This window comes from Quercus lobata, chromosome 9, assembly GCF_001633185.2.
Source record: "Quercus lobata isolate SW786 chromosome 9, ValleyOak3.0 Primary Assembly, whole genome shotgun sequence".
NCBI lineage: Eukaryota > Viridiplantae > Streptophyta > Magnoliopsida > Fagales > Fagaceae > Quercus > Quercus lobata.
This window is the reverse complement of record NC_044912.1, coordinates 33,519,541-33,531,874: the sequence shown is the minus strand read 5'-3', so window position 1 is coordinate 33,531,874 and position 12,334 is coordinate 33,519,541. Positions and strand designations below refer to the sequence as shown.

The 12,334-nt window shown below is 31.2% G+C and overlaps 1 protein-coding gene across 1 annotated transcript; it reads right to left on the bottom strand.

Annotated features, from left to right (window-relative positions):
• Nucleotides 1-744: 744 nt before the first annotated feature.
• LOC115961625 (metal transporter Nramp5-like) lies at nucleotides 745-7,694 on the bottom strand. The gene is made up of 13 exons (XM_031080569.1): nucleotides 7,527-7,694; nucleotides 7,312-7,390; nucleotides 7,183-7,223; nucleotides 6,763-6,841; nucleotides 6,496-6,600; nucleotides 6,221-6,330; nucleotides 3,345-3,526; nucleotides 3,156-3,225; nucleotides 2,448-2,621; nucleotides 2,131-2,235; nucleotides 1,881-2,012; nucleotides 1,666-1,761; nucleotides 745-1,086 (listed from the first exon to the last, which is right to left on the bottom strand). The coding sequence occupies exons 1-13, from the start codon at nucleotides 7,692-7,694 to the stop codon at nucleotides 745-747; spliced, it is 1,683 nt and encodes a 560-aa protein (XP_030936429.1).
• Nucleotides 7,695-12,334: the final 4,640 nt, after the last annotated feature.

Below are 12,334 nucleotides of genomic sequence, written 5' to 3'. Positions count from 1 at the left end.
TTGTGTTTGACACATTCTCCTTAAAGCAAATTTCGCCCCTCACACAATCTGGGGTGCTTTGAGACTCACGAACATCTGTCTCCCAGAATAAAATGATCTACAGCATGAAGGGAAGCACATTATATTCGTACTCTGCGAACTACTCTATGTCTCTTTCTCTATCTTTGACTCAAATGAATGGAGAAAATTATTTTCTCTCTGAGAGAGTTTTTTTTTTTTTTTTCAAAAAGTTAGTTTTCATGAATGAGGGACTATGAATTTATATACTCTAGTAAATAGAGACACACTGCTCAAAATAAAAACTGTTGTGCATAGACTGACTGACTCAAAAAATAAAATTATAAAAATTATTATTTGGACAAAAGGTCCCAGTCCACATATGCCAAAGCCCAACCCAATGTCTGGCCCATGAGCATATAAACTCATATATTATCTCTTTCCATTTCTATGTGGGACTTAGGATTTTCATCACTTTTAATAACATTTTCAAGTGAACAAAATAAACATCAATTTCTTATTCACTCAATACTATTTTCCAACAAAAGTTTCAACATAAACTTATAATTGAACAATGGAAACTACAATAGATGGTTCAAAATTACATACAATCTCCATAGGAGGAAAGCCTTAGATGAACTCGAAGAAAGTTGAAGTCACATTTAACTTGGAGCTCCCTACCACTAAAGATATACCTTGGCTTGGCTGCTGTTGAATTTGATCAAGAAAAAAAAAAAAAAAAACTCTTCACTTTGGTAGTGGGATATCAGCCAAATTCTCTCTGTAAGGAATGTGATCCAACTCGCCCACCTCACAAGAATTGCCTAGCCCGTGTTCCATGTTGTTTTGGGCTACTGGGTGGTCATGCTTTACAGGCACAACAAATGTTACAACAGTGTCTTTTCGGATGGTAAGATAGATGATTGCTAAGATGTAGAAAAGCATTAAGGGAAACACTAGGAGCCCAACGAACACATTTGCAACCTTTGGTAAATTGTTGTGAATTAGCCAATCCACAAAGCCTGTGCTCAGGTAGTAGATGTTGATGCCAATGATTCCGATGCCTAGGATCCATGAGATCACAATAACCTACAAGCATAATTGTCTGACGCTTAGTTAATAAAAGGATGTTTGTCTTACTCTTTCTTTCTTCTTGTCTGTGTGCGTAATAGAAGCAAGAATGAGGTTTTTTTTTTTTTTAATGCTTTGCTTGCTTTGGCCATCTAATTTGATAAATTATGTTTTTCAATTAAATTCAATCATGTGACTGCATTGGTCAATAAGTTATATAATTAAATTTAATTGTCGTTAAAAGAAATTCTTTATATTTATGCTATACTTAGCAATGTAGTTATATGATTGAATTTAATTGACAAATCTAAGATAAAGTATCTAAAAAAACTATATCTAAATTTTATACATATGAATGCATATGTAGTTATATGATTAAATTTAATAAACGAGTCTAAGATAAAAGTATCTAAAAAGACTTTTTTTTTTTTTTTTTTTTGCTAAACAAAAATACTATATCTAGATCTTATACATATGAATTGCATTTATGAGCATCATAAATTCAGCCAATCACCTTAATCAAGACCCACTATAATGGTTGTACCTCATTTAAAAGCAAAAATAGAAAAAGAAAAAGAAGTACAAAAAACAACTTACATATATTGAATTCTTGTGTGGTCCCATCTTTGTGGCACTGCTACTAAATTTAAGGAGGGGGATTAGAGCAAATGGAAGCTCAAATGAAAGTATCATCTGCAAAGCAAAACCCATTAAATTTTTATCCTATGATTGAATATAGGTATAAACGTTAAAAAAAAAAAAAGATTAAAAAAAGAAGAAGAAGAAGAAGACATAGTTCTCAAGTTACAAACCGATGCGATGATGATAAGTCGGGCTGCACCATTAGATCCTCCAATAATGGAAACAATAAGACTAGGTGTAATGGCAATGCACCTTGTCATTAGGTTTCTAATCCATTTTTTCATCTTAAGATCCAAGAAACCCTATAAAAGCCACACCATCCTTAAATTAATTAAAATTTAATCCCAATTAATTAGGTTAGCTTCACATGATATAAACATTTATGTTTGTGTGTGCATGTTATATATTTAATTTCAAGACCTGCATGATGAATTGCCCTGCATAAGTGCCTGTGATGGTGGAGCTTTGCCCTGAGGCTAGTAATGCAATGGCATAAACGGTTGAGCTTGACCGACCCAATACACTCTACACACAAAAATCAATAAAATTTTTTTTAAAAAAAATTTATGTTAGACCTTGTGCATAAACATTCTAAATACATTTAAATTGATAGACTATCATTTGTCCCAAAATCTTAAATTCAAAAAAAAAAAATTGTTGAATTTAATTATTTAACCATTATTCTTATATAAAATAATTTCATATATATATATATATATATATATATACAATTGAACCTTGAGAAGGAAAGAGGCTGAGTTGAGGTTAAGATCACTGCATTGATTTGCAGTCTCATTTGAGATATTATTGGCTGAGCAAACGGTGCCCGATACAGAGACAATTGCAACATTGATTAGAAATGCAACAAACAATGCGAATCCGCTCTCTATTAGGAAATATCGACATGCATCCTGTGATATAACACAACAAGGCAAACACAAGCATTTTGACACATTAGCAAAAAGCAATTGTTTTGGAAAATAAAGAAAGCATTTATCTCTCCTATGCAATTTAATAAATTAAACTAGTTTTACCATCTACAATTATGACAATTTCTGGAGTCTGGAGCTCACTTGTATATAATTTGTTCTTTGATTAAATTAAAAATTATATCTTCTAGTTTTTCTAAAATTTAATTCAATCTTGTTATACTTCTGAAATATTTATACTAGTAAAAAAAATTTATACTTTGATTCAATGTAGTCTTTCCATCTAATTCTGTCAGACAGTGTTGTTAGATGTCTTAAAAATGATGTTGTTTTAGAAATTAAAAATACCAAAATTACATTGTTTTGGGACACGTAACTAGCAACCATCTTAATGGAAGGACTACATTGAAAACAAATGGATGTTATAGGAGTGAATTGAATAAATTAGAAGTTGTAATATTAAATTGAATTTTGAATAAAATTAGAAGGAGCAATTTGTAAGCACTAGATTCTTACATTAATGCCATGGACAGAATTTGGTATTTTTCTGGATAGCACAAGAGCCGAGTGGAGAAAGAGATTGTGCCTATTGGTCAAAAGAAATGGAATGCACAATATGGTATAACACAAACTAACGATTAGAAGGAAGAAAATAAATAGTTATGAAATAATGAAGGATATTTAATGAAGCAGTAAATTACATACGGCATGACAAGGGCACCCAAAAGTGCTATGGCATCCCCGGTGGCTCCTTGGCCACTGAGCTTGGGTACAAACATTCCCTTTAGCACTGCAACCGCTGGAGGCTTTACATAACCCATTTCTCCAAAGAAACATGCAGCCATTACGAAGACCAGTATTGTTATCAGCAATTCCAGCTTCCTAACCTGCCAACCAGAAATGTTTTAACAAGAATTAAAACTATAGTGGAAAACGGGAAAGAACATGAATTCAATTTTTTAAACTCCAAGGAGTAGCACTACGGTTGAGACCATGACTCTTTGCAAATAAAAATCTTCTATTCCACTCAATGGCAGCTCAAGGCCTAGGCCTAAGGCCCCAATTTTGTAATGGTTTTATTCCATTATAAAAAAAATGATCCGTCCCTTTTTTTTTTTTTAAGAGCTCAAAATTATAAAGTAATGTTAGGATATTGCAAATTTTACTGCTTAGAACTTACAAAATGTTGTGTCACAAATTACCAAACAAAAAAATCTAGCATTCATTTATAAGGTGGTTAAAACTCATCAATCACATTCATTACTACATCAATTTGTGTGTTGTACGTGGTAAAATCAATAGTATCTTTAGGCTTTAGTAATTTCCAAAATTACCGCATACCTTTGGTAAGATGGTCAATCCACAAGTATCAATGCTTGTGAAGTGTGAGGGGTAAGGGCAGGGGTTCAAATCTCCAGGAGAGAGTTTCAAACACATATACACTTAGATTAGACTAAAGCAGAATTTCTATATTTATTTAAAAAAAAAGTAATTTCCAAAATTGTATGATAAAATGTAGTTTAAACAATAGAAAAAGGATTGTGCAAGATTTTTCTCACTTCAAAAAAAGGTCTAGAAAAATTATTCCAATAGAAACTCAACCCAATTAAAAACTATAAACTTTTTTTTTGGGGGGGGGGGGGGGGGGTGAAGGTAATGTCTTAAGGCTTTAATTTTTGTAAGCTAATATCCTATACAATAGATTGCCAACATTACCCACCTAAGATTATAAAAACAAACAAACAAACATTACCCACATAATCTCTCATATGGCCACACATCAAATAATCTCAATCTCTTTCTTAATACCAAAATCAAAATTTATTATGATGTGTTGCTTATCTATGATAAAGTAAACCTCATTTTTAAAAAGCTATATTTTTTATTAAAAAAAATAAAATTTATGCTTTAACAATGCATCGCCTTATCTAAGATAAATTATTCCAATTATATCAAGTCAACTTTAATTGATAATGTTTCACTTTATACTTTATCAAGCATATATGTCATTTATTTGATTTTTTTTTTTTTTTTTGGTGCACAGATTATGCATGTAAGAGATTATGCATATATCTGCTTGAAGTCAAGGTGATCTAAGCATTTATTTGTTTCTCATAATTATAAAAACTAGCTTATAACCCCGTACACATGCACAGATAGACATAAAAATATATAATAAAATGCATAATATAATTCCTATATATATAATTTAAATACTATTAACAGTCATTCTTATATTTTTTTTAACTCTTTAAAAAATTTTGTAAAGATATTATTAGGTATAAAATGTAAATTGTCCATATATATATATATATATTTTAATTATTGTGAAACACTTTTTTTTTAAGATTCATTTATTCTAAACTTTTTGATTATTATACTTAATAACTCACTTGGATGAATATTTATGATGTGATCCCACATTTGATTATAAAATTAAGAAATAAAAATATTTAAAAATAAATCATTTAAAACACATGGCGCAAAATTGAAATTTTAATTTGAAATTCTAATTTGAGTTTCTCTCAACTTCACCTATTATTATATATATAAATTTGGTTTGCCAAAACCAAAGAAAAGAATATGCTAGGATTTATATTCTAAAGTGTCACAAAATAAGAAATCATTTTCAACAGATCAATTAGTGTACTAATTTACTTGTTTGACTTAGACGGCAAGAATCACGAAGCAGCAAATTCTAAAGACACAGGGCATTATCCACGCAATAAAAATTAAAAAAAAAAAAAAAAAATTACTTAGTCTTAAACAATGATGCAATCCTCCACACAAAGTGGAAAAAAAATAAAGTAAAAACGAAAGTCAAACAAACAGTTAAAATGCATACATTATTAATGGCTAATTCACATCTTGGTAAATAAATATGCTTCATTCGAGTCAAATAACCTGAAAATTCTTTTGACTAGTAGTATTTGATAGCAATAGAGGCAGTACTATCATTAGGATTAAAAATCAATATCACTGGTTTATCAAAAAAAAAAAAAAAAATCAATATCACTGTTAAGGGATTCGAAATTTTAGAGGGGCTTTATGCATCAATGATTAAATGTTTAAAGGGATAAGAATTGAGTAGAGTGCTTTTGTACAGAAACACTGAACCAAGTCATTTTCCTGTTAAAAGAGGGTTCCAAAAACTATACTACTTGCAAACTATGTAAGAAAGCCTAACTATATGTCACACAACGTACGTAGTTTCTTTTTTTTTTCTTTTTTTCTTTTTTAATTATTTGGGTTGGTGGGGTGAATAGATTTTTCTTTTTCTTTTTTTGCTGAATGCCGCAAGTGGACAGTTGTGAATAAAAATATTATACACATTTCTTAAATAATTAAAGGGCCAAAAAAAAAATGTACGTAGTAGTTGATAGTTGGAAATATTAGACTCAATTAAAAACAAAATAATAATTAACAGCTAGCCAAAAACGTACGTAGATAATTGATAGTTGGGATAAAAATATCACACAAAGTACGTGGATATATAGTTGAGCATAAAAATTAAACACCCAATTAAATTTCTTAATAAATAATGGAGCAGAAAATTTTAAATAAGTAATAAAATAAATTACCCCGTATCTCTGTAGGCCAAGAAGTAAGAGAGTACTTAAACCAGTAATGAGAACTCCAGTCCAAATTGGGATGTGGAACAGTATATTTAGTGCAAAAGCTGTTCCAATCACTGCCACAAATTGGAAAAATTGAAAATTTTTATTCTTCTTTAGTTTGAATATGATCAAGGAGACATGGATGAGAGGATAATTCAAGAATGATGAGGCTAGTGCATGCATCAACATAATATGGTAATGATATCATTTGTCTTTGTAAGTTAATTTTATTGGTTTACCTTCGGGTATGTCAGCAGCTATGACTGCAACCTCTGCTAGCAACCATAGGCAATACTTCACATATTTTGGGTACTCAGCCTTACATAATTCTGAAAGGTGTTTGCCTGTGGCAATACGTAAACAAATACTTATCTTGATTAGTTACTACAAGAAGAATCATTAAAAAATAAAATAAAATAAATTACTACTAAAAAAGAAAAAAATTGGGGCCGAAACTATACTAACGTCTATATTTTGGCCTAGAATTTGTTTGCTCTGCTTCTTACCGGTGCTTACACCAAGATTTGCAGCTAGCGATTGAATTATGAGCGCAAAGATCAACCCAATAAGTATCACCCACAGTAGCTGAAAATAGCAAATAGCACAACCATGCTTAATATTTCTCTCGTAAACCAATTTCTAATTATTTGGGCCATTAATGTTTGATTCAGTTTCACCCAAAAAAAAAAAAAAAAAGTTTGATTCAGTATGTATATTTTAGGTCCTTAAGTTTTGGGTTATTTACATTTTGATGCTTTACGTTTCAAAATTTTTATTTCGATCCTGTATGTTTGATTCAGATTTTTACATTTTTGTGTACTTTTGTTAAACCTATAATATATCTAGACTTTTGTTAAAGGCTGACTTTCTCTCTTCATAAATTTTCGTGAAATAGCTAGTTCCTTCTTTTTTTCTATTTGATTTACCTCAAATCTGTGATTTGCTCCAGCCTGCAGATCAGTTTCCACTGCAACATGGTAAAAATGATATTACTTTGTCAAACACACACACATGCACAGAAACACAGAGATAGGAAGAGACAAAAAGAGACTCACAATTGCCTGGGTCAAGATAAGCTAAGGAGACAAGGAATCCAGGGCCTACGTATGATAAGAACTTTCTCCACCCAGGTTTCTAGAACATCAATCATATATACTCAAATGTTGATTCTAACAAGATAATCTATCCAAACCAAACATATAGAACAAAGAAATTTAAAGATAGAAAATGCATAGCTAAGAAAGAGAGAAGAGGGTTATATGAGAAGAACCTTAGAGTCCTCATCATGATGATCAAACTGTTTATGATCAGGACTATCAGTGATATTGGGGGGTGGGGTTCCCTCTAGATTAAGGGCAGCTATACGATTGCTCCCTCCACCCCATGAAGATGATGGTGGTACAACATCACTTACTTGCTGCAGTTCTTGGCTTCTCATTCTCTCTCTCTCTCTCTCTCTCTCTCTCGACTTTGATTACCTACTGCATGTGAGAGTTTCAAATGGAGCTCCTTATTTATAGAGCAATGTGGCATGAACCAAGCAATATGTTTGGTATTGAGGACAGCATAGCAGTCACTCTACACTAACTCCAAATTGTCTCCATCCTCATCACCAAATATGGACATGTCACTTTCTACTTTCTTCTTTCTTCTTCTTTTCTTTTCTTTTTCTTCTTCTTTTCTTTTCTTTTTCTCTTTTTTATTTTTACTTTTTAATTCTCGGTAGAGAAATAAAATTTTCACTTCCTTTCTTCTTGATGAGGTCTACTATTTAAGAATAAACAAAAAAAAAAAAAAAAAAAAAAAAAGATATTCTAAGAATGATGTTTCCACTCCTTGGCTAATATTTTCCTCTTTTGCATTCTATATTTGGAAGAACTCTCTCTGAGTTTTCTTTTCTTTTCTTTTTGGCAAAGAAATACCTAACCCTGTATCATCCATTTGATCAAGACAAATGAACACGTAGATTAGCCCCTTTTTTTTCATAACATGACACGTTTTGCTCATGCCCGCTTATAAATTGTTTCAATGTAACTTGGTTGAGATGGGGTGGGCTTCTCATCACAATTTCTGCCCATTGAATTTCAAAACAAGGGTGTGAAAGAAAGCCCATGAAAAATAGGATCTCCAAAGTTTAACCTTAATTTTTTTTTTCTTTTTTGTCAAGTGGTAAAAACATTGCACGTTTTTATTTTACAATTTGCATGCTATTGGCGGTGGTGGTTAGTGCCCATTTGTTTCCACGTTTTGAGCCCAAAAAGGGGTTTTTGAAAAAAGCCAGGCCTAAAATTGCGTTTGGTTAAGCCCAAAATGCAACTTTTTGATAAAAGTTGCATTTTGGGCATAGGCCAAAAACGCAAACTAAACGTAGAAAATTTATGGACCTCTAAGGGTCCATAAATGAAAACGCGCACTGCGCGTTTGATGGGTTACCATTGGTGATAATGGAATTACGGAAATACCCATGAAATTAATCAGTTCTGTCAACGCCTAACCTTACGCCTCCCATCTCTTCTCCCTGCTTTGCCCTCTCCCTGAGAAATCAACCCAAAGAACAGAGAAATCATAACCAACCTATACCCATGAGAAATCAACCCAAAGAACACACAGAAAAATCATTACCCAAAACACAAACCACAATCCAAAACTACAGAAATCAAATAGCACAAATGCACGGCCAAACAGCCATAAACACGCAGAAAGACAGAAAGAAAGAAGAAGAAGAGGAAGACGAAGAAAGACAGAGCAGAGAGACTTACCACGAGTTTTCTCAAGCTCATTGGCTTTCTCAATTCCACGAGTTTTCTCATGGGTATGGGTTGTTTTGATTTCTCTGTTCTTTGGTTGATTCAAGTAATTGAGAGAGCTGGAGAGCTTCTGGAATCAAGTGGAAAAAAAAAGAGAGAAGAAATTGAGAGAGCCGGAGAGCTTCTGGAATCATCAAGTGGAAGTAAAGGAAAAATAAAAGAGGAAAGAATGAAAGAATGAGGAGCTTCTGGAAAGTGGAGCTGTGGAAGTAAAGAAAAAGAAAAAGTAGAGGATGTGGACAAAATAATGTATACGTGCGTGGTGGAAAAAATACAAGAGAGAGAGAAAAAAAAAAAAAAAAAACGTATGGAGGAAAAAAAGGCAAAGAATTAGAAATCACAATTTAAAAATATTACTACAATATTTTTACAATATTTTCATAATAAATTTTAAGTAATTAGCTAATATTGATGAGTAAAAATATAATTTCAGTAATTGGTTTAAATTAGAACTAGTAACAACTTTTCATATAAGATTTTGTTATGATTCTTGTGAAAGTATTGCAAAAAATATTGTGGATGTAACACTTTTTGTTGAAAAATATAATTGTTGAGAATGAATAGAAAAAGAAAAAATAAATATTAAAAAGGAATAAATTTTATTACAAAATAAAAATTAAAAAAGTGGATAGGCAAAAGATAAATGTCACTATTGATTGTCCAAACAACACAAAAATTTGTCTAACCTGCTGGGGATGCTCTTATATATACATTGTCATTTTTGGTAATTTATCCCTCAAACCGCCACTTTTATAAGTGCTAGTCAAACACTCAGTTTTTTCAAAAATCACTTTTTAACAGTTTTTCCAAACACTCAAGTTTTTGAAAATGCACTTTTTAAATTATGCACTTTTTGAAAACTTCACTTTTTTATTATGCACTTTTACAAAAAACTAAACCAAACTTACCCTTAGTAGTGATGGCAATGATAGCATGAATAATAAACGGTGGTGGTGAAGAGGTGGATGGTAATTGTGGCAATATAGTGGTAGCAACATCAGTGATAATAGTGTAAAATAAATAGGAATGATACTAAAATTATAATATTAGTTAAATTTGCACGCTGAAGAATCCCTCTTATCAAACCAATAAACGAAAAAAAAAATTATCATAATTTTCTAATTATAATTTGCATTTACCCACTATTATTTGGTTACACTCACACAACAAACAGGTATAAAAAAATTACCCTATCTCAAGAGAGCTTTATACTAAGACAATGGTTTCAAATACCAAATTTCTCAATTAACTTTGACCTTGCATTCCAATTAGATTTGGACCCAAGTTTTGAATTTTTTTTAGAGGCCGTCCTAGATTGACTACTGGAACAGAATATTTTAATATCAGTGCACCATTTCGAGATTACACATTGAATATATATATATATATATATATATATATATTACTTACTTCTATTATAAGCTAGATGATTTATATTTATTGATCTAATTTAATGTTTTTAAATATTTCTTTATAAAGAGTGTTACTTAAAAAATTAGGCTAAAATGCAAATTGCACCCTCTAATTTTAACTAAAATTCATTTAAGTCCTCTAAGTTTACTTTCATTTAATTGATCGCTCTAAGTTTTAAATTTATTCAAGTCAATATTTTTGTCTAATTTCGTAAAAAAAAAAAAAAATTGTCATTAAAAAATATTTTTCTTACATGAAAAAATTCTATAAAATTAATAAAAATATTTTATAGATTTTTTATGTGAATTTTTTTTTTCAGACAATTTTTTTTCTATTAGTTAATTGCATACTAAATGACAAATTATTAATAAAAGTTGAAGAAAATGCTTGAATTTAGTAAATTTGAAATTTAGAGAACTCAATTAAATAAAAGTAAAATTAAAATACTGAAATAAATTTTAGTCAAACTTAAAAGATCTAATTTGCATTTCAGCCTAAAAAAATATATCCAAATATGGTATATTCGGAAATAAAAAGTCTACAGGGAAGTTACCAAAGAGTACAAAGCTTCCAAGAAGTTTCGGCCCTTTTTGGTTTGGAGGTCACTCGTCACTCATCACTCATCACTTAAAACTCCTTACTCAATTCTTATAACTCTAACTCAAATAAACCCATAGCTCTGCTTGGTGGGCCGTTTGGGTGGAATATCTCAATGGGTTTTCCAATTCAAAAACATAGCTTTATACAAAAATTTATTTGCAGAGCAAGTGTAGAAGATCGGTGAATATGAAGCAGATCTGAAAAATAAACCAACAACAAAGGGTAAAAAATATTTGTTAGAAATTCACTTATGTGAAGTAGTAGAGAGAGATATGATCAAACTTATAAAATGTGAACCAGCTTTGGCAGAGAGAGAGAGAGAGAGAGAGAGAGAACCCAGACCTATATGCGTGAAGAACAAAGTAGATGATATGAGGAAGCTTTTCTCACCTTTCGGTACAAGAACAGAGTAGTATGTGAAAGTGAAGAGATAAAATGAGAGTGAATGAGGTGATTGCACTAAAGCTGAAATTGAATAGTGCATATGACCGTTGGCTCCATAATTTCCCTGCATTTGCTCTGCATGTGATGGGACTTGACCTTTGGCTAGGACCCACTTGCCTTTAGTTATTTAAAACTTTGCCACCATCACCCATAACTCATGATTCAAAAACAAGCAAAATGTATTTCCATTTTCTGTCACGCTAACTCACTTTTTTGAGTTATGACTGATGGAAAGTGAGAAACCAAAACAAAGCCAAACAAGCACAAATGGTGTGAGTCCTACTAAAAGTGAGTGATGGGTGATGAAAATTGAGTAATGGGTGATAAGAATTGGGCAAACCAAACATGGCTTTCGTCTTTACTTTTAAATAAAGCACTCTCACATGAGCTTGACTTCACTTTCTACTATCTCACTCTCACATTTTTCAGCTTTCCCATTTTTTAATTGTTTTATGTCTCATCTTGATTCTAAATAATATGATTATTAATGAAAATGAATAAGTATAATAATTTTTATTAATAATCTTTTTTAAGATTCCAATTGAACCAAGAAAAAAAATGGGAGGGGGGCAAGAATCCACCTCATGAAATGCTTATTATTGATGAATCATCATCCATTATCATAATAAAATTCTTCTCTTGTTAGTTTAACATTTGGATATGTAAGGTTGAATTTATTCAATCATGTGTTGGCTTTATTCCGTACCAAATTTGCTTGTATTTTAGCAATTAGATATCCTGTATTTAGGTGGGAATCATGTAAGGGTTGTCTGTGAGATAGTGTGAAGAAAACTCAAGATATGTGCAAATCAAA

Coding starts and splice junctions, on each gene's coding strand:
- LOC115961625 (XM_031080569.1), bottom strand. CDS start 7,694: ATGAGAAGCCAAGAACTGCAGCAAGTAAGTGATGTTGTACCACCATCA. Junction 7,391..7,526: donor ATCATGATGAGGACTCTAAG/GTTCTTCTCATA, acceptor TTGATGTTCTAG/AAACCTGGGTGGAGAAAGTT. Junction 6,331..6,495: donor AGCTGCTGACATACCCGAAG/GTAAACCAATAA, acceptor AATTTGTGGCAG/TGATTGGAACAGCTTTTGCA.